The sequence below is a fragment of the Mastigoproctus giganteus genome, chromosome 4 (genome assembly GCF_048544385.1).
Source record: "Mastigoproctus giganteus isolate SK-2022 chromosome 4, ASM4854438v1, whole genome shotgun sequence".
Lineage (NCBI taxonomy): Eukaryota > Metazoa > Arthropoda > Arachnida > Uropygi > Thelyphonidae > Mastigoproctus > Mastigoproctus giganteus.
In genome coordinates, this window is record NC_143578.1 from 96,104,302 (window position 1) to 96,131,753 (window position 27,452).

At 37.6% G+C, this 27,452-nt stretch overlaps 1 protein-coding gene across 4 annotated transcripts in view; it reads right to left on the bottom strand.

The window, feature by feature from the left end:
• The window catches only part of LOC150086925 (receptor-type tyrosine-protein phosphatase S-like), a 1,004,071-nt gene that overhangs the window by 610,928 nt on the left and 365,691 nt on the right, over positions 1–27,452 (bottom strand). For all 4 annotated transcript variants that reach the window (XM_090372826.1, XM_090372825.1, XM_090372828.1 and 1 more), the window contains one exon: positions 691–802. In XM_090372826.1, the coding sequence (XP_090228952.1) occupies positions 691–802 (112 nt within the window). The remainder of the gene's footprint in view (positions 1–690; positions 803–27,452) is intronic.

Below are 27,452 nucleotides of genomic sequence, written 5' to 3' on the forward strand. Positions count from 1 at the left end.
GCCCCATCTTGCATAAAAATTCTAAGCATTTTCCTGCTCTGAGCTAGCTAGCCACTCATACTTTTCTAATATTTCAATGTAATAAACATGTCAGTTATGTTTCTAAAAAGGTTTGGTAAAGGTAATCGGAGCAGTGATGCTTCACAACATAGTTACTCTGAAATGGCCTTAAGCATTTAAATGTTATGGGTACATCACTGTTTTCAGTCCAGTAATGTACATTATGCTGGTCATTGAAGCCGCTATCATGAAAAACTTACTCATCAGATTCTAAAACATTCTGCGGAAAATTGGGCCTGTCTTCCATCCACCCCAGCATTATCTCTGCAAATTCCATTCCTCAGTCAAAATCTTCTGCGAAGAGGTGCCTGTCTCATCTGACATTCACTTAGGTCAAAACCCTGAGCAATATATCTTAGTTGGCATAAAATATTTTTTAAGTATCTAGAAAGTTAACCCCTTCCCCATGATAACACACTATGATTTACTGACCCACTCTGCTTGTCTGTATATTTGTTCATTATACTTATCACTGTTATTTGGTCTGACATACTCAAATAGAATAACATAATCAAATAAACTTGGTTAGGACTATGTGAATTGTTTTTTAATAATAAAAATAATAATAATATTAACTCCTAAATATGAGATTATATTTTTAATGATTCTATAAAATAATTAACTCCTAACCTGCTTCACTTGTGGTGGCTAGAACACTCTCTGGAGCTCCATATCCAGCAGAAGTTTGAGCCCACACAGTTACTTTATAGGTTGAATGGGGAAATAATTTCATTAATGTTACCTGGAAAAAAAAAGAAGTTCATAAAGCATATTTGAATGATTACTACTAATATTCTAACATCACTGATTACCTGCCATCGCTGGAACATATTCATAATAATTATTACAAATGCAAATGGTAAAAAATAACAAGCAGTCAACAGCATTTGGTATGAATATTAAAAGAGATGGTTCATTTCAGAATTCATATACTTTACTTTAATCATTTTCCTCACTATAATTGTGCTGTTGTTGCAAGTATGATTGTCCCCAGATATTTCACTATATAATGTAATGAATTTGCAAATCTTTGGGTCTCACTCCCCTTATCACCTCTTTTGGCCCTGAAAATAATTAAATGCCTTACATATAGTAACAGTAAGGGCAATAGTAATAGCCATATAGTGCAAGGAAGCCACAGGTGTTTACTGCACTGGCCAGGGAAAAAAAAAAAAAAGTAGATAAGAAAATACAAATTATTTGCTTCCCTCCTCATATAGGTAACTATCCTGTTGACCTTTGGATTTATTCAAACTGTCAGCATTCCAGCAATTATTCCAGCAATCAACAACCCACTGGCTAAAAGAAAACTTTCTACAATCTAGTCTAAACCTCTTCCCCCATAATTTGATTTATGCACCTGAATTCTGGAATTCTCTATAATAGTGAAATTTGCACATCATCTTTTAAAGGAGGTGATGAATATTAACTGTTCAGTCAGTTAAATCCTTCATTTCACCTTCCTTCAGAGCCTTATAAACCTCAATCAGGTCACCTCTGAAGTGCCTGGTTGCCAAGAGTGCTGTAGCACACACATATACAAAGTTTTTTGCAATTTACCAGATATCTTCCATATCTGGTAAATTGCAAACATTCTTCCAGTGATGATACAAACACTGCTAACAGATAGTCTAAAACCTTGATGTAAGTCCCACTTTTGAGTCAAGTGCATTGAATTATGACAAAGTCTTATTGTTCTGTTGTGGTATGTAAGTAAATTTAATTTACAAATTTAAATAAAATATACAAATATTTGTTTATTTTAACATACAAAATATACAAGGTTTAAATATACAAATTTAAACAAAACAAAGATCTAATTATTTCTAGTAGATTTTGACATTTCTAATGATTTTAACTTGAGATCAAGCCACTTATAAGCTGAAAACAGGATTATTAATCATGGAAGCTGCTTACTGTTTGGGACTCTAGACAAATGTTTCAACAGATAAAAAGAAAAGATCAGGATGTCATTTAGCTGCATGAAGGATGCTTATGATTATGAAGTATGCAGAGTTTAACCACCATTACATGCTTCCATGTAGATCGCAACCAATTAAATTGGAATGAAAGCTGCTCAAAACACTGTAAGCGATGCTAATGCATAGGTTACTATTGGCCCTTTGGAGAATGGTTGAGAACTTGACAAAAGCAAGTTGAATGTCCTAGAAAACTTATATCTTCAAATTATTATAAGTGAAAATGAAGAACGATACCAAGGCATTTCAGATTCTTTGAGAATTGGCATAGATTTGTTGCACATACATTGCATCTCACATGCTCAACACCATCATATTTGAGCTCTGGCAATTTGAGCTGTGGCTGAAATGTATACATGGAGAAATTCAATGAAACAACAAATGTTCTTTTTTGATCTACTTGATTTGGCAAAATTCAGCTATGAAATTTTAGAATTTTTTTAGAATTTTTTTTATTAGAAAGCACTACTTATTTGGCTGATCAATGCATGCTCAGTGCAAAAAAATGTGTTAAAAAATCTTGCTGCACTTGTAAAACCTCAATTGATATTATCTCTTTACATACTTGTATAATGGAAGCACATAAATAGGCATATTACAAATTACTTAACCATGAAATGATGGAAATTTTATTTTATTTATTATTATTTTTATTTATTTTTTTTTTCATTTTTTAAAATATACAATGTACTCACAGATATGAGTTTGATTTATGTTTGCCACTCATTTTTGCCTTCTCACTGTACAAAGTTTTGCAGACTTACAGTTGCCGAATTTTCCTATGAAGATATCTACATCAACTTTTGTCAATTTATCATTTTTTTGTAACTGATATACAGGAATTTTGTTAGTGGGGATAAGAAGGTGATTACCCTCAATTTATAAGTAAATGGGTAGGCCACACCTTGAACACTGCACACAAGTCTTAGGCCTAATTTTAGGAAGGATGTAGATCTGCTGGGAGGGGTACAGAGAATGGCAATGATATTGGTGAAAAGAACAAAAAGGTGGTCTTACCAAGAAAGGATTCAGTTCTGCAAATTGCAGTGTCTGAATAATAGGCACTCATGAGGTGATCTGATTGAGTCTGACTGAGGCTGAATGCTGATGGTATTCTTCCTGTTGCTCAGACTACATGCATGAGGGAGCATTAATTCAAATTTAGGAAGAATGGTTGCAGGATAAAATTTAAAAACATATATTTTCTGTTCATACCACAGGATGACCGCAGAAGGTCAAGAAGTTCACAAGATAGAAAGAGTGCAAGAACAGTATACAGTATTTAGTAGTTATGCAGACTTGAACCACAATCACTCAAAGAATATGCAATTCCGTACCCTTTCATTTGACCACCTGGCTACAGATGTGTGAAAGTTTGCCTTCAGGCAGTGGATAGTTGATTATTGGAACAAACTTCCATATCTGTTGTTGTGAACGGTGGTAGTTTAAATAAATTCAAAGAACTAGACAAACTGTTGGAGGGGATGAACAGGTGATGTGAGAGGTGTTTTTTTTTTTTTTTTTTTTGGGTGATGCTGTATAAGCTTGCTTTCTTGTATCTGCCTCCACTAATACTACTAATCATCATGATGTATAAATGGTATGATACCACTTATTTTATATTAAAATTGTAAAATTAACAAAAACATTCATATTGCCAAAAAAAGAAACAAAAAACATTTTTCTAAATCATCCTCAGTTTATACATATTGTGCTGAGCAGGTTACAGGTAGGATATGACCATAATCAGAAAGGGCACAATGTTATCCCCTTCCTCCAAGCAGTTAGTGTCCTAAACAATTCAAAAAGCAAAGTGTGCTATGCTGATTCTTCAGCTTAACAGTATGCACAGTACATACTGTGCATACTGGCAGATTACGAGAAATCTTTGGCAAAAGATGCTAATAAAAACATCAAGGATTTCTTTACTTATATAAACTCAAAAAGGAAGGGGACGAATCTGATTGGTCCACTTGATATCGATGGTTCAACTGTTGATGATCCTGCTCAGACAGCAAACAAACTAAATGAGTATTTTGCATCTACATTCACACATGAGGAGTTATTAAGGTTTGAAAATGGCAGAAGGTTATCAAATTGTAGCAGGGTGCTTAATGATTTTGTAATAACTGAGAGCAAAGTGGAGGAGAAATTGTTGAATTTAAACATAAGCAAGGCACCTGGGGTGGATGGGATCCATTCAGTTATATTAAAGGAGGTGGCAAAGCAACTAAGCAAACCCTTAGCCATAATTATGAGAGCATCCTTGGACTCAGGGGAGATCCCCACACACTGGAGATGTGAAATGTATCCCCAATTCACAAAGTGGGATCGAAAGGTGGCACGAGTAATTACAGACCAGTTAGTTTAACTTCTGTTCAGGATAAAATAATGGAGTCACTGGTTAAAGATGCATTGCAGGATCATCTAGACAAGACTGCAGCAATAAAATTCAGACACAGCATGGGTTTGTTAAGGGAAAGTCTTGTCTGACAAATTTGATAGGATATTATGATGTGGTTACAAAGGAACTGGATGCAAAAAATAATTTTGATATCATATATTTGGATTTCAGGAAAGCTTTTGACACTGTTGTGCATGGAAGACTATTGTACAAATTGGAGCAGAATGGTATTAAGGGTAAGTTGCTACAATGGATAAAAGGATGGTTGAGTGGGAGAAGACAGAGGATGGTAATTAATGGGTGCTGCTCTTTGTGCACTAATGTTATTAGTGGAGTCCCACAGGGTTCGGTGTTGGGTCCTCTGTTGTTTTGTATATTTATCAATGATATTGATGAAGGTATATCAGGCTTAGTGTCGAAGTTTGCAGATGATACAAAGGTTGGCAGGGTTGTTAATGACAGTAATAGCAGTGTGCTACTGCAACAAAATTGGGCACCTCCGTAGCCAGGTGGGCTGGAGCAGCAGTGCGTAGCACCGCTTCTTGATTAGACCAGGGTTCGAGCCCATGACCACCAAATACGGAGAATGCGGAAAAGTCATTCCCAGACCTTTCCACTTATCCCCGGAGCAATATGGCCTCAGTTGCTAATGCTCCTAAAAAAAATAATAATAATAACAAAATAACAAGCTACTGCAACAGGATCTAGATAATTAGGGCAGATGGGCTAAGAAGTGGTAACTGAAGTTTAACCTTGACAAATGCAAAGTACTGCATATGGGTTCAAGTAACCCCAGAAAAACGTACCAACTGTGTGGTACTACCCTTAAGGTGGTAGAAAATGAAAAAGACCTGGGAGTAATTGTGCAGTGAGATATGAAGTTTTCTGAGCAATGTAGACATGCTGCCAGGGCAGGTCATGGGGTTTTGTCAATGATATATAGGAATTTTGCTAGCAGGGAAAAGGAGGTGATTGTCCCTCTGTATAAGGCAATGGTCAGGCCATGCCTTGACTACTGCATACAGGTCTGGAGGCTTCATTTTAGGAAGGATGTAGATTTGCTTGAACATGTACAGAGAAGGGCAACAAGATTGGTGAGGGGAATGAAGGAATCCTCTTACAAAGAGAGGCTTAAGTTCTGCAAATTGCAGTGATTGGAGACTAGGCACCTGCGCGTTGATCTGATTGAGGTGAATAAGGCCTTGAATGGGTTGAGCACGTTGAATTCTGATGGGATCCATCTTGTTCAAATTACGAACCTAAGGGGTCATAAATTCAAATTAAGAAAAGACAGATGCAGAATAGATGTGTGGAAATTTTCCTTTAGCCAGCAGGTGGTTAATTGCTGGAACAAACTTCCATCTGTCATTGAGGAAGTTGATAGGTTAAATAAATTTAAGGAGGAACTGAACAGGCATTTGGAGGGAATGGTGCGACTTTTTTTTTTTTTTTTTTTTTTTTTTGGCTGATGCTGCATAAGCTCATACACTTGCTTTCTTGCATCACATGCCACTACTACTACTACTACTATTACTATATTCCATAAAAATGTGTATTATGGATTTGATGTCAACAATCCTCATTTAAGTCTGACATAGTCATAATGCCTTTTGATTTCATTAATATATACGCATTAATATATATTCATTAATATAAGGCTGAATGCGCTGGTCCCACAGGAACTAGTAGTTGTTGGTGACTCTATTGTCAGGGAAATGGGGAACATGCTTTGTAAAAAGGATAGGTGGAATAGGACCAGGGTATGTCTGCCAGGGGCAAAGGTTGATGATGTTGTAGAGCGGATATCATCTTTTAAGGGATCAAAACATGATATAGTTGTACACGTTGACACTAATGATATCAAGAGTAGGAGACCGGCAGAATTACTGAACAAGTACAGGTCACTGTTGAAGAAAAGCCATGAATTAGGGTTGAATTTGAAAGTGTCTGCAATTCTGCCAGACACGATAGGAGGGAGTATATGATCAGAGCCTTGTCGATCAATTCGGCCCTGGAAAGATTGTGCAAGGCTCAAGGGGTAGAATTTTTTTCAGCCTGGACTGTACTTGATAACAGGAGAGACTGCTTCTACAGGGATGGGATACACTTAAATAGAAAGGGTGCAAGAATATTTGCTGATGCTATCAAGGCAGTGTTAGGTGGGTCGGAAAACTGCTGGCTTGGGAGGATACAAAGACTAATAGACTAACAGTAGCCACTGGCAGAAGTGAAAGTGATTCTTGCACTGCTTCTATTGGAATGAGCAGAAGCTTGAAAAACAAGACGCACGATATTTCAGAGACTGCTGGGAATCACTGCGGTACAAGTAAACACATGGGTTGTGTGTTAGGGTAGCTAAGAATAGAAACAGAATAGAATAGAAATGAAGTTTAACTTGTGTGTACACCAATGCTAGGAGTTTGGTAAATAAATTTGATGAATTTGAGGTATTGCTCAAAGCATGAAAGGCGGATATTGTTGGGATATCAGAGATGTGGTGTCACACAGATATAAGAAATGCAGAACTGGAATTTGGGTAGTATGTCTACAGAAAGAATAGACAGGACAGGAAGGGAGGAGCGGTTATGCTAATAGTTAAGAAACACATAAAATCCAAGGAAGTGAATCCAGTCAACATCGCTGGACAGTGCAGTGTCGAGTCAGTTTGGTGTGACATAAGCGTTGGGAGATCGAAATTGAGAGTAGGAGTGTGCTATAGGCCTAATGACTCTGATGAGTATAATAAGAAACTGTACAGGGAAATAGAGTGGGCCAGTACATCAGAGAGTCTTATAATGGGGTATTTTAATTTCCCAGATATTGACAGGAATTTGTCGGTTGGTCACTCACACACTAGCAAGGCGGCGCCTCCGTAGCCAGGTGGGAAGGAGCAGCAGTGCGTAGCACACGCTTCTTGATTAGACCGGGGTTCGAGCCCGTCACCACCAAATATGGAGAATGCGGAAAGGTCATGGAATGACCACCGTTTATCCCGGAGCAATATGGCCTTAGTTGCTAATGCTCCTAAAAACCAAATAACAAACAACAAACAACTAGCAAGGCTTTTGTGGATTTATTGGATGACTGTTTTCTACATCAACATGTTCGGGAATCAACTAGAGGGAGCAATACTCTTGATTTGATTATCAGTAGTGATTCTTCATGCATTAAGAATCTGCAGATAAATGAACCACTAGGTGGCAGTGATCACAGTGTGCTGAAGTGGGATTTACTCAACGAGGTAACTACCATCAGGGGTATAGGGAAGGGTTATTGCTTTCATAAAGGCGATTACAGTGGTCTGAGACAGTATTTAAATTCTATACAGTGGGGCCAACTAATGATGTTACCAAACGCAAATTCAAAATGGAAAGCATTCAAAGAACTTATCTTGGAAGCTACTAGGCTTTACATACCAACTAAGAAATATTGTTCAATGTTCAGGCCTAAATGGATGTCAGATGAACTAATGAGACATATGACAGAAGAAAAATGCGTGGGATACATATAAATTAACACGTGACACAGAAGCCTATGATAGATACAAGTTGATCTGTAACCAAGTTACAAAGGAGGTTAGGCAGGCGAAGGCAGATTACGAGAAATCTTTGGCAAGGGATGCAAAGAAAAGCAGCAAAGAGTTCTTTACTTATGTAACTCTAGAAGGAAAGGGATGAATCAGATTGGTTCACTTGATATCGATGGGTCAACTGTTGATGATCCTGCTCAGGTAGCTAACAAACTAAATGAATATTTTGCATCGACATTAACACATGAGGAATTATTCAGCGAGGGGAATGCCAGAGGTGTATTCAACTCTGGCAGTAAGCTAGAGAACCTTGTAATAACTGAGAGTAAAGTGGAGGAGAAATTGTTCAAGACTTTACTTGTTAACAGGAGAGATTGCTTCTACAGGGATGGGATACACTTAAATAGAAAGGGTGCAAGAATATTTGCTGATGCTATCGAGGCAGTGTTAGGTGGGTCGGAAAACTGCTAGCTTGGGGGGAGACAAAGACTAATGGATTAACAGTAGCCACGGGCAGAGGTGAAAGAGATTCTTGCACTGCTTCTATTGGAATGAGCAGAAGCCTGAAAAACAAGATGCAGGATATTTCAGAGACTGCTGGAAGTCATTGCGGTACAAGTAAACACATGGGTTGTGTTACGGTAGCTAAGAATAGAAACAGGTGCATGTATACTTGCGTGTACACTAATGCTAGGAGTTTAGTAAATAAATTTGATGAATTTGAGGTATTACTCAAAACATCAAAGGCAGATATTGTTGGGATATCAGAGACGTGGTGTCACACAGATATAAGGAATGCAGAACTGGAATTTGGGGAGTACAACGTCTACAGAAAGGATAGACAGGATAGGAAGGGAGGAGGGGTTATGCTATTAGTTAAAAAACACATAAAATCCAAGGAAGTGAAGCCAGTTGACATCGCTGGACAGTGCAGTGTTGAGTCAGTTTGGTGTGACATAAGCATAGGTAAATCAAAATTGAGAGTAGGAGTGTGCTATAGGCCTAATGACTCTGATGAGTATAATAAGATACTGTACAGGGAAATAGAGTGGGCCAGTAAATAAGAGAGTCTTATAATGGGGGATTTTAATTTCCCAGATATTGACTGGAATTTGTGGGTTGGTCACTCACACACTAGCAAGGCTTTTGTGGATTTATTGGATGATTGTTTTCTACACCAGCATGTTCGGGAGGCAACTAGAGGGAGTAATACTCTTGATCTGATTATCAGTAGTGATTCTTCATGCATTAGGAATCTGCAGATAAATGAACCACTGGGTGGCAGTGATCACAGTGTGCTGAAGTGGGATTTACTCAAGGAGGTAACTACCATCAGAGGTAAAGGGAAGGGTTTTTGCTTTCGTAAAGGAGACTATGCTGGTCTGAGACAGTATTTAAATTCTATACAGTGGGACCAACTGATGATGTTACCAACAGCAAATTCAAAATGGGAAGCATTCAAGGAACTAATCTTGGAAGCTACCAGGCTTTACATACCAACCAAGAAATATTGTTCAAGGTTCAGGCCTAAATGGTTGTCAGATGAACTAATGAGACATATGGCAGAGAAGAAAAATGCATGGGATACATACAAATTAATGGGTGACGTGGAAGCCTATGATAGATATAAGTTGGTCTGTAACCAAGTCACAAAGGAGATTAGGCAGGCAAGGGCAGATTATGAGAAATCCTTGGCAAAGGATGCAAAGAAAAACAGAAAAGAGTTCTTTACCTATTTAAACTCAAGAAGGAAAGGGATGAATCAGATTGGTCCACTGGATGTTGATGGTTCAACAGTTGAGGATCCAGCTCAGGTGGCTAACAATCTAAACGAGTATTTTGCATCTACATTCACACATGAGGAGTTATTCAGGAAGGGGAATGTCGTAGGTGAAGTAAACATTGGCAGTGAGCTAGATGATTTTCTAATAACTGAGAGGAAAGTGGAGGAGAAATTGTTGAGGATAAACATAAAAAAGGCACCCGGGGTGGATGGGATCTATCCAGTTATATTAAAGGAGGCAGCAAAGGAAGTAAGCAAACCCCTAGCCATAATTATGAGAGCTTCTTTGGACTCAGGGGAGGTACCCATGGACTGGAGATGTGCAAATGTAACCCCAATTCACAAAGGAGGATCAAAGGCTGACACAAGTAATTATAGACCTGTTAGTTTAACTTCGGTTCCAGGAAAATTAATGGAGGCACTGGTTAAAGAAGCACTGCAGGATCATCTGGACAAGAATTCAGTTATAGCTCAGACACAGCATGGGTTTGTTAAGGGCAGGTCTTGTCTGACCAATTTGATTGGATACTATGATGTAGTCACAAAAGAACTGGATGCAGGGAATAACTTTGATATTATATATTTGGATCTTAGAAAGGCTTTTGATACTGTTGCGCATGGAAGACTGCTGCACAAATTGGAGAAGTGTGGCATTCGAGGCAAATTGCTGCTATGGATAAAGGGATGGTTGAGTGGCAGAAGACAGAGAGTGGTAATCAATGGACACTGCTCAACGTGGACTAATGTTATTAGTGGAGTTCCTCAGGGTTCAGTGTTGGGTCCATTGTTGTTTTCTGTATTTATAAATGATATTGATGATGGTGTATCAGGCTTAATGTCCAAGTTTGCAGACGATACAAAGGTTGGCAGGGTTGTTAAGGACACTACTGATACTATGCTGCTGCAACAGGATCTGGAAAGGTTGAGCAAATGGGCTGAGAGGTGGCAAATGAAGTTTAACATTGACAAATGTAAAGTACTACATATGGGAAACAGTAACCCCAGATCAACGTATCAACTCTGTGGTACTACGCTGACAGTGGTAGAGAATGAAAAGGACCTGGGGGTAATTGTGCAGGCAGATATGAAGTTCTCTGAGCAGTGCAGACGAGCTGCAAGAGTAGCTCATGGTGTCTTGTCAATGATATACAGGAATTTTTCTAGCAGGGACAGGGATGTGATTATTCCCTTGTATAAGGCATTGGTCAGGCCACACCTTGAGTACTGTATACAGGTCTGGAGGCCTCATTTCAAGAAGGATGTAGAGCTGCTGGAACGAGTACAGAGAAGGGCAACAAGATTAGTGAATGGAACAAAGGGTTGCTCTTACGAAGAAAGGCTTAAGTTTTGCAAATTACAGAGCCTGGAGACTAGGCATCGACGAGGTGATCTGATAGAGGTGTACAAGGCTTTGAATGGCTTGAGCATGCTCAATGCCGATGGAATTCTTCCTCTTGCTCAGAATAATCACCTGAGAGGGCATAAATTCAAATTGAGGAAGGACGGATGTCGGATAGATGTGCGGAAATTCGCCTTTAGCCAGCGGGCAGTTGGTTTGTGGAATAGACTTCCATCGCTTGTTGTTGAAGTTGATAGCCTAAACAAATTTAAGGCTCAGCTGGACAGGTATTTCGAACGAATTGAGGGGTGAAATGGGAGTAGTGGTTGTTTTTTTTTTTTTTTTTCTTTTTTTTCTTTTTTTTTTGGCTGATGCTGAATAAGCTTGCTTTCTTGCATCATATGCCTCTACTAATGCTAATGCTAAAAAGGCACCTGGGGTGGATGGGATCTATCCATTTATATTAAAGGAAGCAGCAAAGGAGGTAAGCAAACCCTTAGCCATAATTATGACAGCTTCCTTGGACTCAGGGGAAGTACCCATGGACTGGAGATGTGCAAATGTGACCCCAATTCACAAAGGAGGATCAAAGGCCGACACAAGTAATTATAGACCTGTGAGTTTAACTTCTGTTCCAGGAAAATTAATGGAGGCACTGGTTAAAGAAGCACTGCAGGATCATCTAGACAAGACTTCAGTTACAGCTCAGACACAGCATGGTTTTGTTAAGGGGAAGTCTTGCCTGACCAATTTGATTGGATACTATGATGCAGTCACAAAAGAACTGGATGCAGGGAATAACTTTAATATTATATACTTGGATCTTAGAAAGGCTTTTAATACTGTTGCAAATGGAATACTGCTACACAAATTGGAGCAGTGTGGCATTGGAGGCAAATTGGTGCTATGGAAAAAGGAGTGGTTGAGGGGGAGAAGACAGAGAGTGGTAATCAATGGACACTGCTCATCGTGGACTAATGTTATTAGTGAAGTTCCTCGGGGTTCAGTGTTTGGTCCATTATTGTTTTCTGTATTTATAAATGATATCGATGATATCAAGCTTAATGTCCAAGTTTGCAGATGATACAAAGGTTGGCACGGTTGTCAAGGACAATACTGAAGCTATTCTGCTGCAACCGGATCTGGAAAGGTTGAGCAGATGGGCTGAGAGGTGGTAAATGAAGTTTAACATTGACAAATGTAAAGTACTACATATGGGAAATAGCAACTCCAGAGCAATGTACCAACTCTGTGGTACTACACTGACAATGGTAGAGAATGAAAAGGACATGGGGGTAATTGTGCAGGCAGATATGAAATTCTCTGAGCAGTGCAGATGGGCTGCAAGAGTAGCTCATGGTGTCTTGTCAATGATATACAGGAATTTTTCTAGCAGGGATAAGGAGGTGATTATTCCCTTGTATAAGGCAATGGTCAGGACACACCTTGAGTGCTGTATACAGTTCTGGAGGCCTCATTTCAAGAAGGATGTAGAGCTGCTGGAACGAGTATAGAGAAGGGCAACAAGATTAGTTAATGGAACAAAGTGTTACTCTTATGAAGAAAGGCTTAAGTTTTGCAAATTTCAGTGTCTGGAGACTAGGCACCAGCGAGGTGATCTGATAGAGGTGTATAAAGTCTTGAACGGTTTGAGCATGCTCAATGCTGATGGGATTCTTCCTCTTGCTCAGAATAATCACCTGAGAGGACATAAATTCAAATTGAGGAAAGACAGATGTAGGATAGATGTGCTGAAATTTGCCTTTAGTCAGCGGGCAGTTGGTTTGTGGAACAGACTTCCATCCCTTGTCGTGGAAGTTGATAGCCTAAATAAATTTAAGGCTTAGCTGTACAGGTCTTTCGAATGAACGGAGGGGTGATGTGAAAATTGGTTTTTTTTTTTTTTTCCTTTTAATTTTCTTTTTCACAAAAAGAAAATTAAAAGGAAAACAAATACCTCTGCTGCCGTTATTATCCTGTTGCGCTTACCTCAACTCTTTCCAAACAAATGGAGAAATCCACGAATTGCCAACTCTTAAACTACCTTGAATCCACATATACCTTCCTCGTTTATGTGGATTCTTCTGGTTTCAATCCACTGGTGATATTTTGGCTTATCTCTCTTCTTTGAATAAATTCCACAGAAAAATTTGGAGGAACTCAAGCAGTTATGCACAAAATTTCAAAAGCTTTCAAATCAGGAGCAGATTGGTAATTTTTCTCAGCCTTGTATGTGGGGTCCTGAGATAAAAGCAGTAATTAGTTATGAACAGCTTTTATAATAAAAATTGAAGATTTAAGTTTGTCTGTTTCTTTGATTGTTTTTAAAATCATTAGCATCTAAACTTGACCAGCATCTAAACTGATGCCTAATAATTTGAGGGTCCAAGAAAGGCCCAGGCATATGAGCCTGGAATGACTCAGCACCCAGTACCTTTGGTCAGTTCTTGCCAGCTTTCAATCATGTCTGGCATTAGCCTTCTCAGCAAGCTTTCACCATAAGATGAAAGCTTGCTAAGAAGACTAATGATTTTATATCAGAAGGCAGACTATAAGGTGGGTTGCTAGTTTTCTCTATGACTAACAGTGCAAGTTTCAGCTGAAAATTCTGTATTCTAATTTCCATTTCAAGAAATTCTGTTCTATACAAATAACTACAATTATTTCTTGAACATCCATTAGTAGTTCCTTAAATGCTGGTTTCCAGGTAATTCTTTACTAAGGAAAATATAACGCAAGTAGCACCATCAAACCATCTAAAACCCACTTCAAATTATTTGAAGGTACCCCATCTCACCCAGTAGCAGAATATTTCTGAATTTTCAAGATAACTACTCTTTCTACATAATAACATTGAAGAGGCAATAATGCATTTGCCATGTATTATTACATGGTAAAAAAAAAAAGGTAAACTGCAGCCATTATCAACCCATTGCAGGATGGAAGCTTCCTCAACAATTCATGCTGAGGGAAATGGACTATAATCTGCCAAGCTGGTCCAGTGCAGGTTGTCAGATCGACCGTATTTAGCAATCAGGAGCTTGTTGTTGTTGTTATTTGGGTTTTAGTAACATTAGCAACTAAGGCCATATTGCTCCGGAGATATGCGGTGGTCATTCCCTGGCCTTTCCACATCCTCCGTATTTGGTGGTCATGGGCTCGAACCCTGGTCTAATCAAGAAGCGTGTGCTACGCACTGCTGCTCCTGCCCACCTGACTACGGAGGCGCCATTCAGGAGCTTGAACCCCGATCTACTCAAAGAGCGTGTGCTACTGCACTCCCGCTCCTGCCCACTCAGTTACAGAGGCCATTGTATTATTACATGATAAATTATTAATTTTTAATACATGATTCATATTAAGAATCTTCAAGAAAAGTAATGTCCCTTAACTCACAACATTAGTTATTCAAAGAAATAACTACTATCAAGAGTAAAGGGAAGAGATTTTGTATTTTAAAAGGCAATTACAATTGGTCTTATACATATTTTAAATTCTTTTTAATGGAACCAACTGATATAGTTAACAAATGCTAGATATACGATTTCAGAGAACTCGTCAGCAAAACTACTAAGCTTTTTATGCCAACTAAGGGATACTATTCAAGGTTTCAACTAAAATGGATATTAGATGACCTTTTGAGTTTAGTGGTAGAGAAATAAAATGCATGGGATGATTAAAAATTTTTAGAGGACGCAGAATCCTACAGTAAGTAAAAATTACTATGTAATAAAGTTACTCAGGGGAGGGGTTACATAGGCTAAGACAGATTAAGACATACAAAGAAAAATATAAAAGGAATTCTTTTCTTATGTTAACAGAAGAAGGAAAGAAATTCATATGAAAGTCATAACTATCTGATAATCATTTACAGGTCATCGATAAAATTAACAAATATTTTGTATCTATGCCCATATATATATATATATAAAGAAATTTTAGAGATGTGGATGTCAGACATTGATGCACTATTGATTAGGGATTAAATGAGCTTATGATAACTGAAAGGAAGAGAAACCATTGAGAGTAAAAGTGAACAATTCATCTAGGGCTGATGGAATCTATCCAATTATATTAAAAGAAGCAGAAGAAGAAGGAATCAAACCTTTAACTAAAATAATGAGATTACCCAACAAATTAGATATGAGGTGTGACTAAAAAGTAACGAGACTTAACGTGTGGCTTGAAAAATGGCAACACTGTAGCCACGCCTCTGACACCAACCGAGACGTACATTCTTACTTGATGTTCAGTGCAAGTTTCAACTCGATAGTGTTAACATATCCGACTTGACAGCAAGTTGTGCAAGTGTGTGTAGTAGTGATGCATTACGAAAATGGAAAAACGAAATCTCGAGCAGCGTTGCGCGATCAAATTTTGGTCCAACTTAACGAAAACACAACAGAAACTTGCGAAAAATTAAAATGGGCTTATGGAGAGCATGCTCTATCAAGGGCACAGGTTTTTAGGTGGCATAAAGCATTTTTGGATGGCTGTGAGGTGTGGAAGACGAACCTCATTCTGGTAGTACCTTGCATATCAAAAACAGACGAAAATATGAACAAAGTGAGGGCTCTTGTGAGGTCTGATCGATGTTTGACAGTCAGAATGATTGGTAGTGAGTTGAATTTGAATCCCCAAACCATTTACGACATTTTGACCGAGGAAATGGTCATGAGGAAAATTTGTGCAAGGCTGGTTCCAAAAAACCTCACCAATGAACAAAAGGAAAACCAAAGGAATTGTGCCTTTGACACAATTCCTTTGGTTTTTTGACACAATTCCTTTGGCACACTGAAAATGACGAAAATTTTTTCAAACATGTCATAACAGGTGTTAAGTGTCGATTTTCGAGTACGATCCCGAAACTAAATGACAAAGTTCGGAGTGGCACTCGAGCAACTCACCATGCTCAAAAAAAGCATGAGCAAATCGAAAATCAAATCCATGCTAATTTGTTTTTTCAACAGTCAAGGTGTTGTTCATAAGGAATTTGTGCCTCAAGGGCAAACAGTTAATCAACAGTACTATCATGAAGTCCTTGAATGACTCAGAAAAAGGGTTAATCATGTCCAGCTGGAGATTGCAGACTCTTGGTTGCTGCATCACGACATGATGTACAACCAAAAGGGTATTCCAGTGGTTCTGCAGCCCCCATACTCGCCTGATCTGAGTCCGTGTGACTTCTTCCTTTTCCCCAAGCTCAAATTCCACCTTAAAGGTCAACATTATTTTGAAACTGTGGACAACATCCAAAAGGTTGTAACAGACCAGCTGAAGGCACTTTCAGTTGAAAACTTCCAGCACTGCTACTGGGAGTGGGAGCAATGTCTCCGGCAGTGTATGGCTTCCCAAGGGAACTATTTTGAAGGGGATAATGTTGATTTGTAGTTCAGTTGTTAATAAAAAAATTTATAGCATGTCTCATTACTTTTTAGACACACCCTGTATATGAAAATGTCTTTTCTATTCACAAGGGTGGTTCAAACGATGAAGTATATAACTACAAACCTGTAAGTTTGGTCTCTGTGCCATGAAAAATAACAGAGTCAATAGTTAAAGAAGTAATGCAAGATCATTCTTGATCACAGATTGCAGCTATAATGAAATAATGGCATGGATTTGTTAAAGGGAAGATCAGATCATGCTTGAGCAATATGATTAGCTATTATGAGGTAGATAATCTTATTGTACTGGCCATTACAAAAGAACTGGATACAAAGAAGAATGTTGACATCACTTACTTAGATTTCAATAAAGCTTTTGATAATGTTCCACATTAACAACTGTTCTATAAAGTGAGATATTGTGGTATTAAGGCAAGTTACTACTATGGATAAAGGGACTGTTAAATTGCAGGGGAGAAAGAGTAGTTTTAAATATCCACTGCTCTTCATGGACTAATATTATGGTCAAAGTCTTCTAGGGCTCAGTGTTAGGGCCCCCCCCTTACTTTTTTTTAATATGTATTAATGATACTGATGAACGTATATGAAGTCTGATATCTGAATTTACTGATGATACAAAAGTATGAACTGACACCTTTGTATTATCAGAAACCAGAGATGATTACTGACATTAATCAGGTTATGCTACTCCAAAAGATCTAGATAAACAAAGCAGATGATCATAAAAATTGCAACTAAGGTTTAACATACATAAATGAAGTGTTCAGAATAACATACCTTTTGGGTAAAATCAAACTCAACATAGACGATAATGAAAAGACCTGTGAGTAACTATACAGTTCAATATTAAGCTATCTGAGCAGTGCAGATAAGCTGCTAGAAGGGCTCATGGTGGGTGGGTTTGTTTTTTTTTTTTTTTTTCCCAATGATACAGGACATTTGCAGCAGGGACAAAAAAGTAATTAAGTCATAGTGCAAAGTATTGATTAGGCCACATCTTAAATACCTGTATACAAGTTTGGAAACCACATTTTAGAAAGTCATGTAAACCTGTCAAAAAGGGTGAAGAGATGAGCAAATGATTAGCTGCAGCTACAAAAGGGTACGATCCTTACAAAGTAATTGGAGGCTCTGTAAATTGCAGTGTTTAGAAATCATACATCTGTGTGGTGAGCTACAGTAGTTAAAGCATTTAAAGCTTTAACTACTGTACTAAGTAAACCAAATATTGATGTTATTTTTACCCTTTCTCAGACAATACACAGCAGGTAGCATAAATTTAAATCTGAAAAGGGAATGGATTCAGAATAAATGTGCAAAAATTTGCCTTTACCAAAGAATAATTAATGAGTGTTGGAATAAATTTCCACTTAATGTTGTGGAGTGGGTAGTTTGAATACATTTAAAGGAGGACAGGAAAAATTATAGAAGGAATGGACAGATGAAGTAGCTAAGAAGGGTTGTTTTATTTTTATTATTTATTATTATTATTATTATTATATTTTGTTTTTGGGTAATTCTGTATCAGTTTGCTTCCTTAGAATATTTTGCCAGTTCATTCTAATATTACTTATATCATTTCATGCAAAAAGGGGGTCTGCTGCACCCAAGCATCTTCTATAACATTAATATATACAGACAACAATATATATTTTTGCTACTCCTGTTTTCTGAGCATTCTTATCACAAGTACATTAAAAAATTCTGTTTCTTCCTCTGTAATGAATAAACTTGGCATTCTCTTTCACTTCTGATACTTTATTCTAAACAGATGCTCTGCACAAATCAAGAATCTTCCCATCTTTAGAATACTGTAGGAACAATATTCCATAGAAGGGCAGATTTTTATCTGTACTGGGATGACATGCCCTAATTCATCTCTTACACTCTTACTATTTTCTATTAAAAGAGCGCAGTCAGGTTAAATTAATGATTCCTCAATTACAAATTCATCTCACTCTTTATAATATATAATTTCTATAGTGTGCCTTTGTACAGATAGCTCCATAGGAACCACCATTCCTCTGAATTATACATGCACCCTATTTCCACATGCACCCATCCATTCACCTCCAGATTCAATAAATAAATGCGTCTCTTCATTAATTCAATTTCTACTTCTATACTTTTAGATAATCTTCCTTCTTGTATATTCCTTGAAAATTACAATCTAAAAAAATTCAAGTCTAATATCAACAATCTTGCCTTCTCGACTCTAAACATACACATAATACTACAATACTATAGATTCTGATACCTTTCACATTCATTATCCATAAAAAAAAATAAAATAAATAAATTATAATAATAATACTGTAAACTCCCATTATAGCACTTTTGGACTAGCACCATAAACTTCTGTTATAGAACTTTTAGACATTTTCAGACTATAACTGGAAAAGCATTATAAGTGAAATTAGCTTAGTGGGGAGTTATTTTTAATATTTCTTCAATATTTGGTAGATACCATAGATGTTTCAGTTTGTTTATTTATTTTTTTATTTTTTATTATTATTATTTTTTTTGCACTGTTTATGAAGCAATAGCTAATATGCAAGTTGAAAACATACATACAAACAAACAAACATTTTAAAAGGGAGTGCTGTAGATGTTAAAATATGCTTGATTCTTCATAGGATTGACTACAGGACTAGAAGAAAGGAGAATTAAAAGTGGAGTGGGGGAGAGAAGCACTATAAACAGGAGCATTATAACAGAAGTACACTGTATTAAAAATGCATCATCAAACCACACATTATCAAATTTAAAAATATATATAAATAAAATAAAATAAAAATTTACTTTATAAATACAATAATCTGATGAAATCAATTGATGGCTTAGAGCTAAATTAACCTGGAAGTAGGACCATACCCAATTGTAGCAGAAATGGTGGCAGGACACCCGACAGTTGCCCATTTGCTTTTTAATTTTTGGAAATATTTTAATTTTTCTTTTTTTTTTTTTTAATTTTGCTTGAACAATGCCAATATTTCATTTTTTCTTAATGGATTGCAATAGTCTTAAAATTTTAACAGAGTACTTCCATGGTATGAAGTTTATAATTGTTATTTAATTTAATTTTTTTTTGGAATTATCTAATTGTGGTTTATGTTCATAATTACATACATGTGTTGTTAAGTTCTGTAATTCTGATCATAACAATTTATAATGATTATAAACTTCACACCATGGAAGTACTCACTATAATGAAGTATAAATTATAATATTCATATATATTAAATACCAGACCTAGGTTGATTTTTCTAATGTCTGGTGTTTTAAGAAAATGAGCTCTCTACAAGCCAATAAAAAATTAGCTTGCCATTAGCCAAGATTTTCCCTAATATTTAAAACCCTTATCTTCCCTCCACATGCACATTACATAATATGACAATTAACAGTGTGTTTATGAAAAGATAAGTCCTCTTCTTGCCATTAAGTTTTCATTGCCTTATTCAATTTATGTTTCGTTTCCAGCTGCCAAGTTTCGACACACTCATTGAAATACACTTGAAGGAGGAGGTATTTTAATGGTTTCAACTTAATCTTTTTTCTTTTAATTTAACCATTTACACAGATGAAAATTTAAATATGCGGAATAAAGAGGGTTGAGTTTCTTAAAGATACTTTTAAACTACTACCACTAAACTTCAGCAACTAGAAGCCTTGGATCCAAAATTCATCACAGTATATTTTGTTAAACTAAGTAATTGAAGCCCTCAGAAAACAATGGAGTGCTATGGTTTCAAGATACAAATACATGTTGTGGAATAAATCTAATCTAACTAACAAAACAATATGCTTCTGTTCGAAACTTTGAATTCTAATTTGCTATGATGAAGCATTCAACTTTGTTGGTGAGAGTTATAGCTACTTAATTTTGAATATACAAAATTTGTATGTTACTACCAGTGTTCAAGTTTGTCTGATCAAGATATTTGCATATACACTTTTCAGAATGAATTATACTCATTTTAACATAACTAGTGTGAATATGTTTCTCTGCTTGCTGTATGTTGGTAAAGAACCAATTCTAACCTGAATGAGTGCATATGGAAAATAAGATAAAATGCAGAAAAATTATAAAAATTAATTTAGTTACGGTTATTTATTTTGTTACTTGGAATAATAAAAAAAAAAGGATTAAGAATAATTTTGTTACCTATCCTTTAGACGTGCTCAGGGCTCAGTGATCATAAAGTAGTTTATACACAGCCACAAAATAAAGGTCTACAAAATAAAAGAATTGCATGTACACAGGAATAAGGCTGTAATTATGTATTTTAGGTAAATACAGGATAGGGATATCAAACCAAATAGTGATAAGATGAGGCAAAGAAAAAGGGTTATGCCACAACCCTTAAGTAAAAAGAATAGGATAGAACAGTGTTTTTTAAATACTGGTCCATGGGCTGGCATCAGTCTGTGGCCTATTATTTACCAGTCCAGTCCGAAAAACCATGTGGAAAGTTTAACAAAAGTTTTACAACTCTAGGGTTGAAATTGAAAGTGTCTGCAATTCTGCCCAGACACGATAGGAGGGAGTATATGATGAGAGCCCCGTCAATCAATTCGGCCCTGGAAAGATTGTGCAGGGCTCAAGGGGTAGAATTTTTTTCAGCCTGGTCTGTACTTGTTAACAGGAGAGACTGCTTCTACAGGGATGGGATACACTTAAATAGAAAGGGTGCAAGAATGTTTGCTGATGCTATCGAGGCAATGTTAGGTGGGTCGGAAAACTGCTAGATTGGGGGGATACAAGGACTAATAGATTAACAGTAGCCACTGGCAGAGGTGAAAGTGATTCTTGCACTGCTTCTATTGGAATGAGCCGCAGCCTGGAAAATAAGATGCAGGATATTTCAGAGACTGCTGGGAATCATTGGGGTACAAGTAAACACATGGGTTGTGTTAGGGTAGCTAAGAAAAAAGAACAGGTGCATGTATACTTGTGTGTACACCAATGCTAGGAGTTTAGTAAATAAATTTGATGAATTTGAGGTATTGCTCAAAACATCAAAGGCAGATATTGTGGGGATTTCAGAGACGTGGTGTCACACAGATATAAGAAATGCAGAACTGGATTTTGGGGAGTACAATGTCTACAGAAAGGATAGACAGGATAGGAAGGGAGGAGGGGTTATGCTATTAGTTAAAAAACACATAAAATCCAAGGAAGTGAAGCCAGTCGACATCGCTGGACAGTGCAGTGTCGAGTCAGTTTGGTGTGACATAAGCATTGGGAGATCAAAATTGAGAGTAGGAGTGTGCTATAGGCCTAATGACTCTGATGAGTATAATAAGAAACTGTTCGGAGAAATAGAGTGGGCCAGTAAATCAGAGAGTCTTATAATGGGGGATTTTAATTTCCCAGATATTGACTGGAATTTGGGGGCTGGTCACTCACACAGTAGCAAGGCTTTTGTGGATTTATTGGATGATTGTTTTCTACATCAGCATGTTCGGGAGGCAACTAGAGGGAGTAATACTCTTGATTTGATTATCAGTAGTGATTCTTCATGCATTAAGAATCTGCAGATAAATGAACCACTTGGTGGCAGTGATCACAGTGTGCTGAAGTGGGAGTTACTCAAAGAGGTAACTACCATTAGGGGTAAAGGGAAGGGGTATTGCTTTCGTAAAGGCGACTACAATGGACTGAGACAGTATTTAAATTCTATACAGTGGGATCAACTGATGATATTGCCAACAGCAAATTCAAAATGGGAAGCATTCAAAGAACTTATCGTGGAAGCTACTAGGCTTTACATACCAACCAAGAAATATTGTTCAAGGTTTAGGCCTAAATGGTTGTCAGATGAACTAATGAGGCATATGGCAGAGAAGAAAAATGCATGGGATACATACAAATTAACACGTGACACGGACGCCTATGATAGATACAAGTTGATCTGTAACCAAGTTACAAAGGAGGTTAGGCAGGCGAAGGCAGATTACGAGAGATCCTTGGCAAGGGATGCGAAGAAAAACAGCAAAGAGTTCTTAACTTATGTAAACTCTAGAAGGAAGGGGATGAATCAGATTGGTCCACTTGATATCGATGGTTCAACTGTTGATGACCCTGCTCGGGTAGCTAACAAACTAAATGAATATTTTGCATCGACATTCACACATGAGGAGTTATTCAGCGAGGGGAATGCCAGAGGTGTATTCAACTCTAGCAGTAAGCTAGAGAATCTTGTAATAACTGAGAGCAAAGTGGAGGAGAAATTGTTGAAGATAAACACAAGAAAGGCACCTGGGGTGGATGGGATCTATCCAGTTATATTAAAGGAGGCAGCAAAGGAGGTAAGCAAACCCTTAGCCATAATTATGAGAGCTTCCTTGGACTCAGGGGAGGTACCCATTGACTGGAGATGTGCAAATGTGACCCCAATTCACAAAGGGGGATCAAAGGCTGACACAAGTAATTATAGACCTGTGAGTTTAACTTCTGTTCCCGGAAAATTAATGGAGGCACTGGTGAAAGAAGCACTGCAGGATCATCTAGACAAGACTTCAGTTATAGCTAGGACACAGCATGGTTTTGTTAAGGGGAAGTCTTGCCTGACCAATTTGATTGGATACTATGATGCAGTCACAAAAGAACTGGATGCAGGGAATAACTTTGATATTATATACTTGGATCTTAGAAAGGCTTTTGATACTGTTGCACATGGAAGACTGCTGCACAAATTGGAGCAGTGTGGCATTGGAGGCAAGTTGCTGCTATGGATAAAGGGGTGGTTGAGGGGGAGAAGACAGAGAGTGGTAATCAATGGACACTGCTCATCGTGGACTAATGTTATTAGTGGAGTCCCTCAGGGTTCAGTATTGGGGCCTTTATTGTTTTCTGTATTTATAAATGATATTGATGATGGTATATCAGGCTTAATGTCCAAGTTTGCAGACGATACGAAGGTTGGCAGGGTTGTCAAGGACACTACTGACACTATGCTGCTGCAACAGGATTTGGAAAGGTTGAGCAGATGGGCTTCGAGGTGGCAAATGAAGTTTAACATTGACAAATGTAAAGTACTACATATGGGAAACAGCAACCCCAGAGCAACGTATCAACTCTGTGGTACTACACTGACAGTGGTAGAGAATGAAAGGGACCTGGGGGTGGTGGTGCAGGCAGATATGAAGTTCTCTGAGCAGTGCAGACGAGCTGCAAGAGTAGCTCATGGTGTATTGTCAATGATATATAGGAATTTTTCTAGCAGGGATAAGGAGGTGATTATTCCCTTGTATAAGGCAATGGTCAGGCCACACCTAGAGTACTGTATACAGGCCTGGAGGCCTCATTTCAGGAAGGATGTAGAGCTGCTGGAACGAGTACAGAGAAGGGCAACTAGATTGGTGAATGGGACAAAGGGGTTCTCTTACGAAGAAAGGCTTAAGTTTTGCAAATTACAGTGTCTGGAAACTAGGCACCAGCGGGGTGATCTGATAGAGGTGTACAAAGCCTTGAATGGTTTGAGCATGCTCAATGCTGATGGGATTCTTCCTCTAGCTCAGAAAAATCACCTGAGAGGGCATAAATTCAAATTGAGGAAAGACAGATGTAGGATAGATGTGCGGAAATTTGCCTTTAGCCAGCGGGTGGTTGGTGGGTGGAACAGACTTCCATCCCTTGTCGTGGAAGTTGATAGCCTAAATAAGTTTAAGGCTCAGCTGGACAGGTATTTTGAACGAACAGAGGGGTGAAGTGGTTATTTTTATTTATTTATGTTACTTTTTTTTTTTTTTTTTTTTTTTTTTTTTTTGGCTGATGCTGCATAAGCTTGCTTTCTTGCATCAAATGCCTCTACTAATGCTAATGCTAATGCTAAAGTCCTGTACTTTAAAGCAGAATGAAAAAAATGACCATTGGCCCTTCATCCTGTTTCCATTTATTGTGTTTGACTGCAGCTTTTGCAAAGCTTAACCCTTTCCCCCCACCCTTGATGAATTTTTGTGAACATGTAGTTTTGCTCACCCCTTTCTTACCCTTCCCAACCCTACACATACATAACAAATACAATACAAATGCAAATAAATAAAAAAGTTTTCAAAAGAAAATAAAAGAAAAAGATACAATTCTTTCAAAATAAAAAAGAAAAATCCTTACAAAACATTAAATTAACTTCCATTTTTGTCCTTCTAAGTCAGATTATTTGTCAGCAGGTGCCAGCTTGACATTAAACTCTGTCAATTTTATTAACAATTATATTAAAAAAAATTCTTAAATCTTTTAATACATTTCATTTTACAATTTGTAATCTTGAATGTAGTTTGCTAAATTTTACCTGTCCTCTGTGAAATGTTTATAACCTTTACTGGTCCACCACTGGATAGATGAAAACTATTCTGCTAATAAAGATAAATACTCAGGCATGCTGGGATAGTAATGCCTATCCTCTAAATAGAGGGTCTTGGCATGGGAGGTCAGTAGAATAAAAGCAGTTAAAAGTGAGTGCAAGTGAGTAGGTGTATGGTAAGGTATGCTGACAAAATAAAAAATAATAAAAAGAGAAGAAAATATGAGAAAAAAGGGGAGAAACAGTATTAACCTATCCTTCAATAACTCTAATAGATAGGCTAGTGGAAAAATGAGTAATTACAGATTATAGAAAAGTGAAAAAAAAAAGTGGGAAAATACTCAAGCAAACTGGGAACATATAAGGCCATCCCCTTAAATGAGAGCCCAGGGCTAAGTGAAATATTAGCAAAGGCACATGATGCAAGAAAGCAAGCTTATATAGCATCAACCAAAAAAAAAACAAAAAAACCCCCCTTGTTTCACCCATCCCCTCCCTCCAAATGTTTGTCAAGTTCTGCCTTGAATCTATTTAAGCTATCAACTTCTACAACAACAGATGGAAGTTTGTTCCAGCAATCAACCACCCGCTGGCTAAAGGCAAACTTCCGCACATCTATCCTACATCCGTCTTTCTTCAATTTGAATTTATGCCCTCTCAGGTGTTTATTCTGAGCAAGAGGAAGAATCTCATCAGCATTGAGCATGCTCAAACCATTCAAGGCTTTATACACCTCAATCAGATATCCTCACAGGTGCCTAGTCTACAGGCACTGTAATTTGCAAAACTTAAGCCTTTCTTTTGTTCACTAATCTTGTTGCCCTTCTCCGTACTCGTTCCAACAGCTCTACATCCTTCTTAAAATGAAGCCTCCAGACCTGTAAACAGTATTCAAGGTGTGGCCTGACCATTGCCTTATACAAGGGGATCATCATCTCCTTATCCCTGCTAGAAAAATTCCTATATAACACTGACAAGACACCATGAGCTACTCTTACAGACCGTCTGCACTGCTCAGAAAACTTCATATCTGCCTGCACAATTACATCCAGGTCCTTTTCATTCTCTACCACTGTCAGTGTGGTACCACAGAGTTGATAAGTTACTCTTGGATTACTGCTTCCCATATGTAGTACTTTACATTTGTCAATGTTAAACTTCATTTGCCACCTCTCAGCCTTTCTGCTCAAATTTTCTAGATCCTGTTGCACCAGTGTACGGTCATTAGTGTCATTAACAACCCTACCAACCTTTGTATCATCTGCAAACTTGGACATTAAGCCTGATATACCATCATCAATATCATTTATAAATACAGAAACAACAATGGACCCAAAACTAAAGGGCTCCACTAATAATATTAGTCCATGAAGAGCAGTGTCCATTGATTACCACTCTCTGTCTTCTCCCACTCAACCATCCCTTTATCCAAAGCAACAATTTGCCTCCAATGCCACACTATTCCAATTTGTGCAGCAGTCTTCCATGTGCAACACTATCAAAGGCCTTTCTAAGATCCAAATATATGATATCAAAGTTAATCTTTGCATCCAGTTCCTTTGTGACTACATCATAGTATCCAATAAAATTAGTCAGACAAGACTGCTGCACAAATTGGAACAGAAGTTAAACTAACAGGTCTGTGATTACCTGTGTCTCCCTTTGATCCTCCTTTGTGGATTAGGGTCACATTTGCACATCTCCAGTCCATCGGTACCTCCCCTGAGTCCAGGGAAGCTCTCATAATTATGGCTAAGGGTTTGCTTACTTCCTTTGCCGCCTCTTTAATATAACTGGATAGATTCCATCCACCCTAGTGCCTTTCTTATGTTTATCTTCAACAATTTCTACCTCATTTTACTCTCAGTTATTACAAGATTATTTAGCTTACTGCCAGAGTTGAATTCACCTCTGGCATTCCCCTCCCTGAATAACTCCTCATGTGAATGTAGATGCAAAATATTCATTTAGTTTATTAGCTACCTGAGCAGGATCATCAACAGTTGAACCATCGATATCAAGTGGACCAATCTGATTCATCGTCTACCTTCTGCTTATGTCTGTAGAGTTTACATAAGTAAAGAACTCTTTGCTGTTTTTCTTTGCATCCTTTGCCAAAGATTTCTCGTAATCTGTCTTCGCCTGCCTAACCTCCTTTGTAACTTGGTTACAGACCAGCTTATATTTATCATAAGCTTCTGTGTCACATGTTAATTTATAGGTATACCATGCATTTTTCTTCTCTGTCACATGTCTAATTAGTTCATCTGACATCCATTTAGGCCTAAATCTTGAACAATATTTCTTTTTTGGTATGAAAAGCCTAGTAGCTTCCAAGATTAATTCTTTGAATGCTTCCCATTTTGAATTTGCTGTTGGTAACATCATCAGTTGGTCCCACCGTACAGAATTTAAATACTGTCTCAGACCCCCGTAGTCGCCTTTTCGAAAGCAAAAACCCTTCCCTTTACCTCTGATGGTAGTTACCTCTTTGAGTAAATCCCACTTCAACACACTGTGATCTCTACCACCTAGTGGTTCCTTTATCTGCAGATTCTTAATTCATGAAGAATCACTACTGATAATCAGATCACGAGTATGTTCAAATGCGAGTATTACTCCCTCTCGTTGCCTCCTGAACATG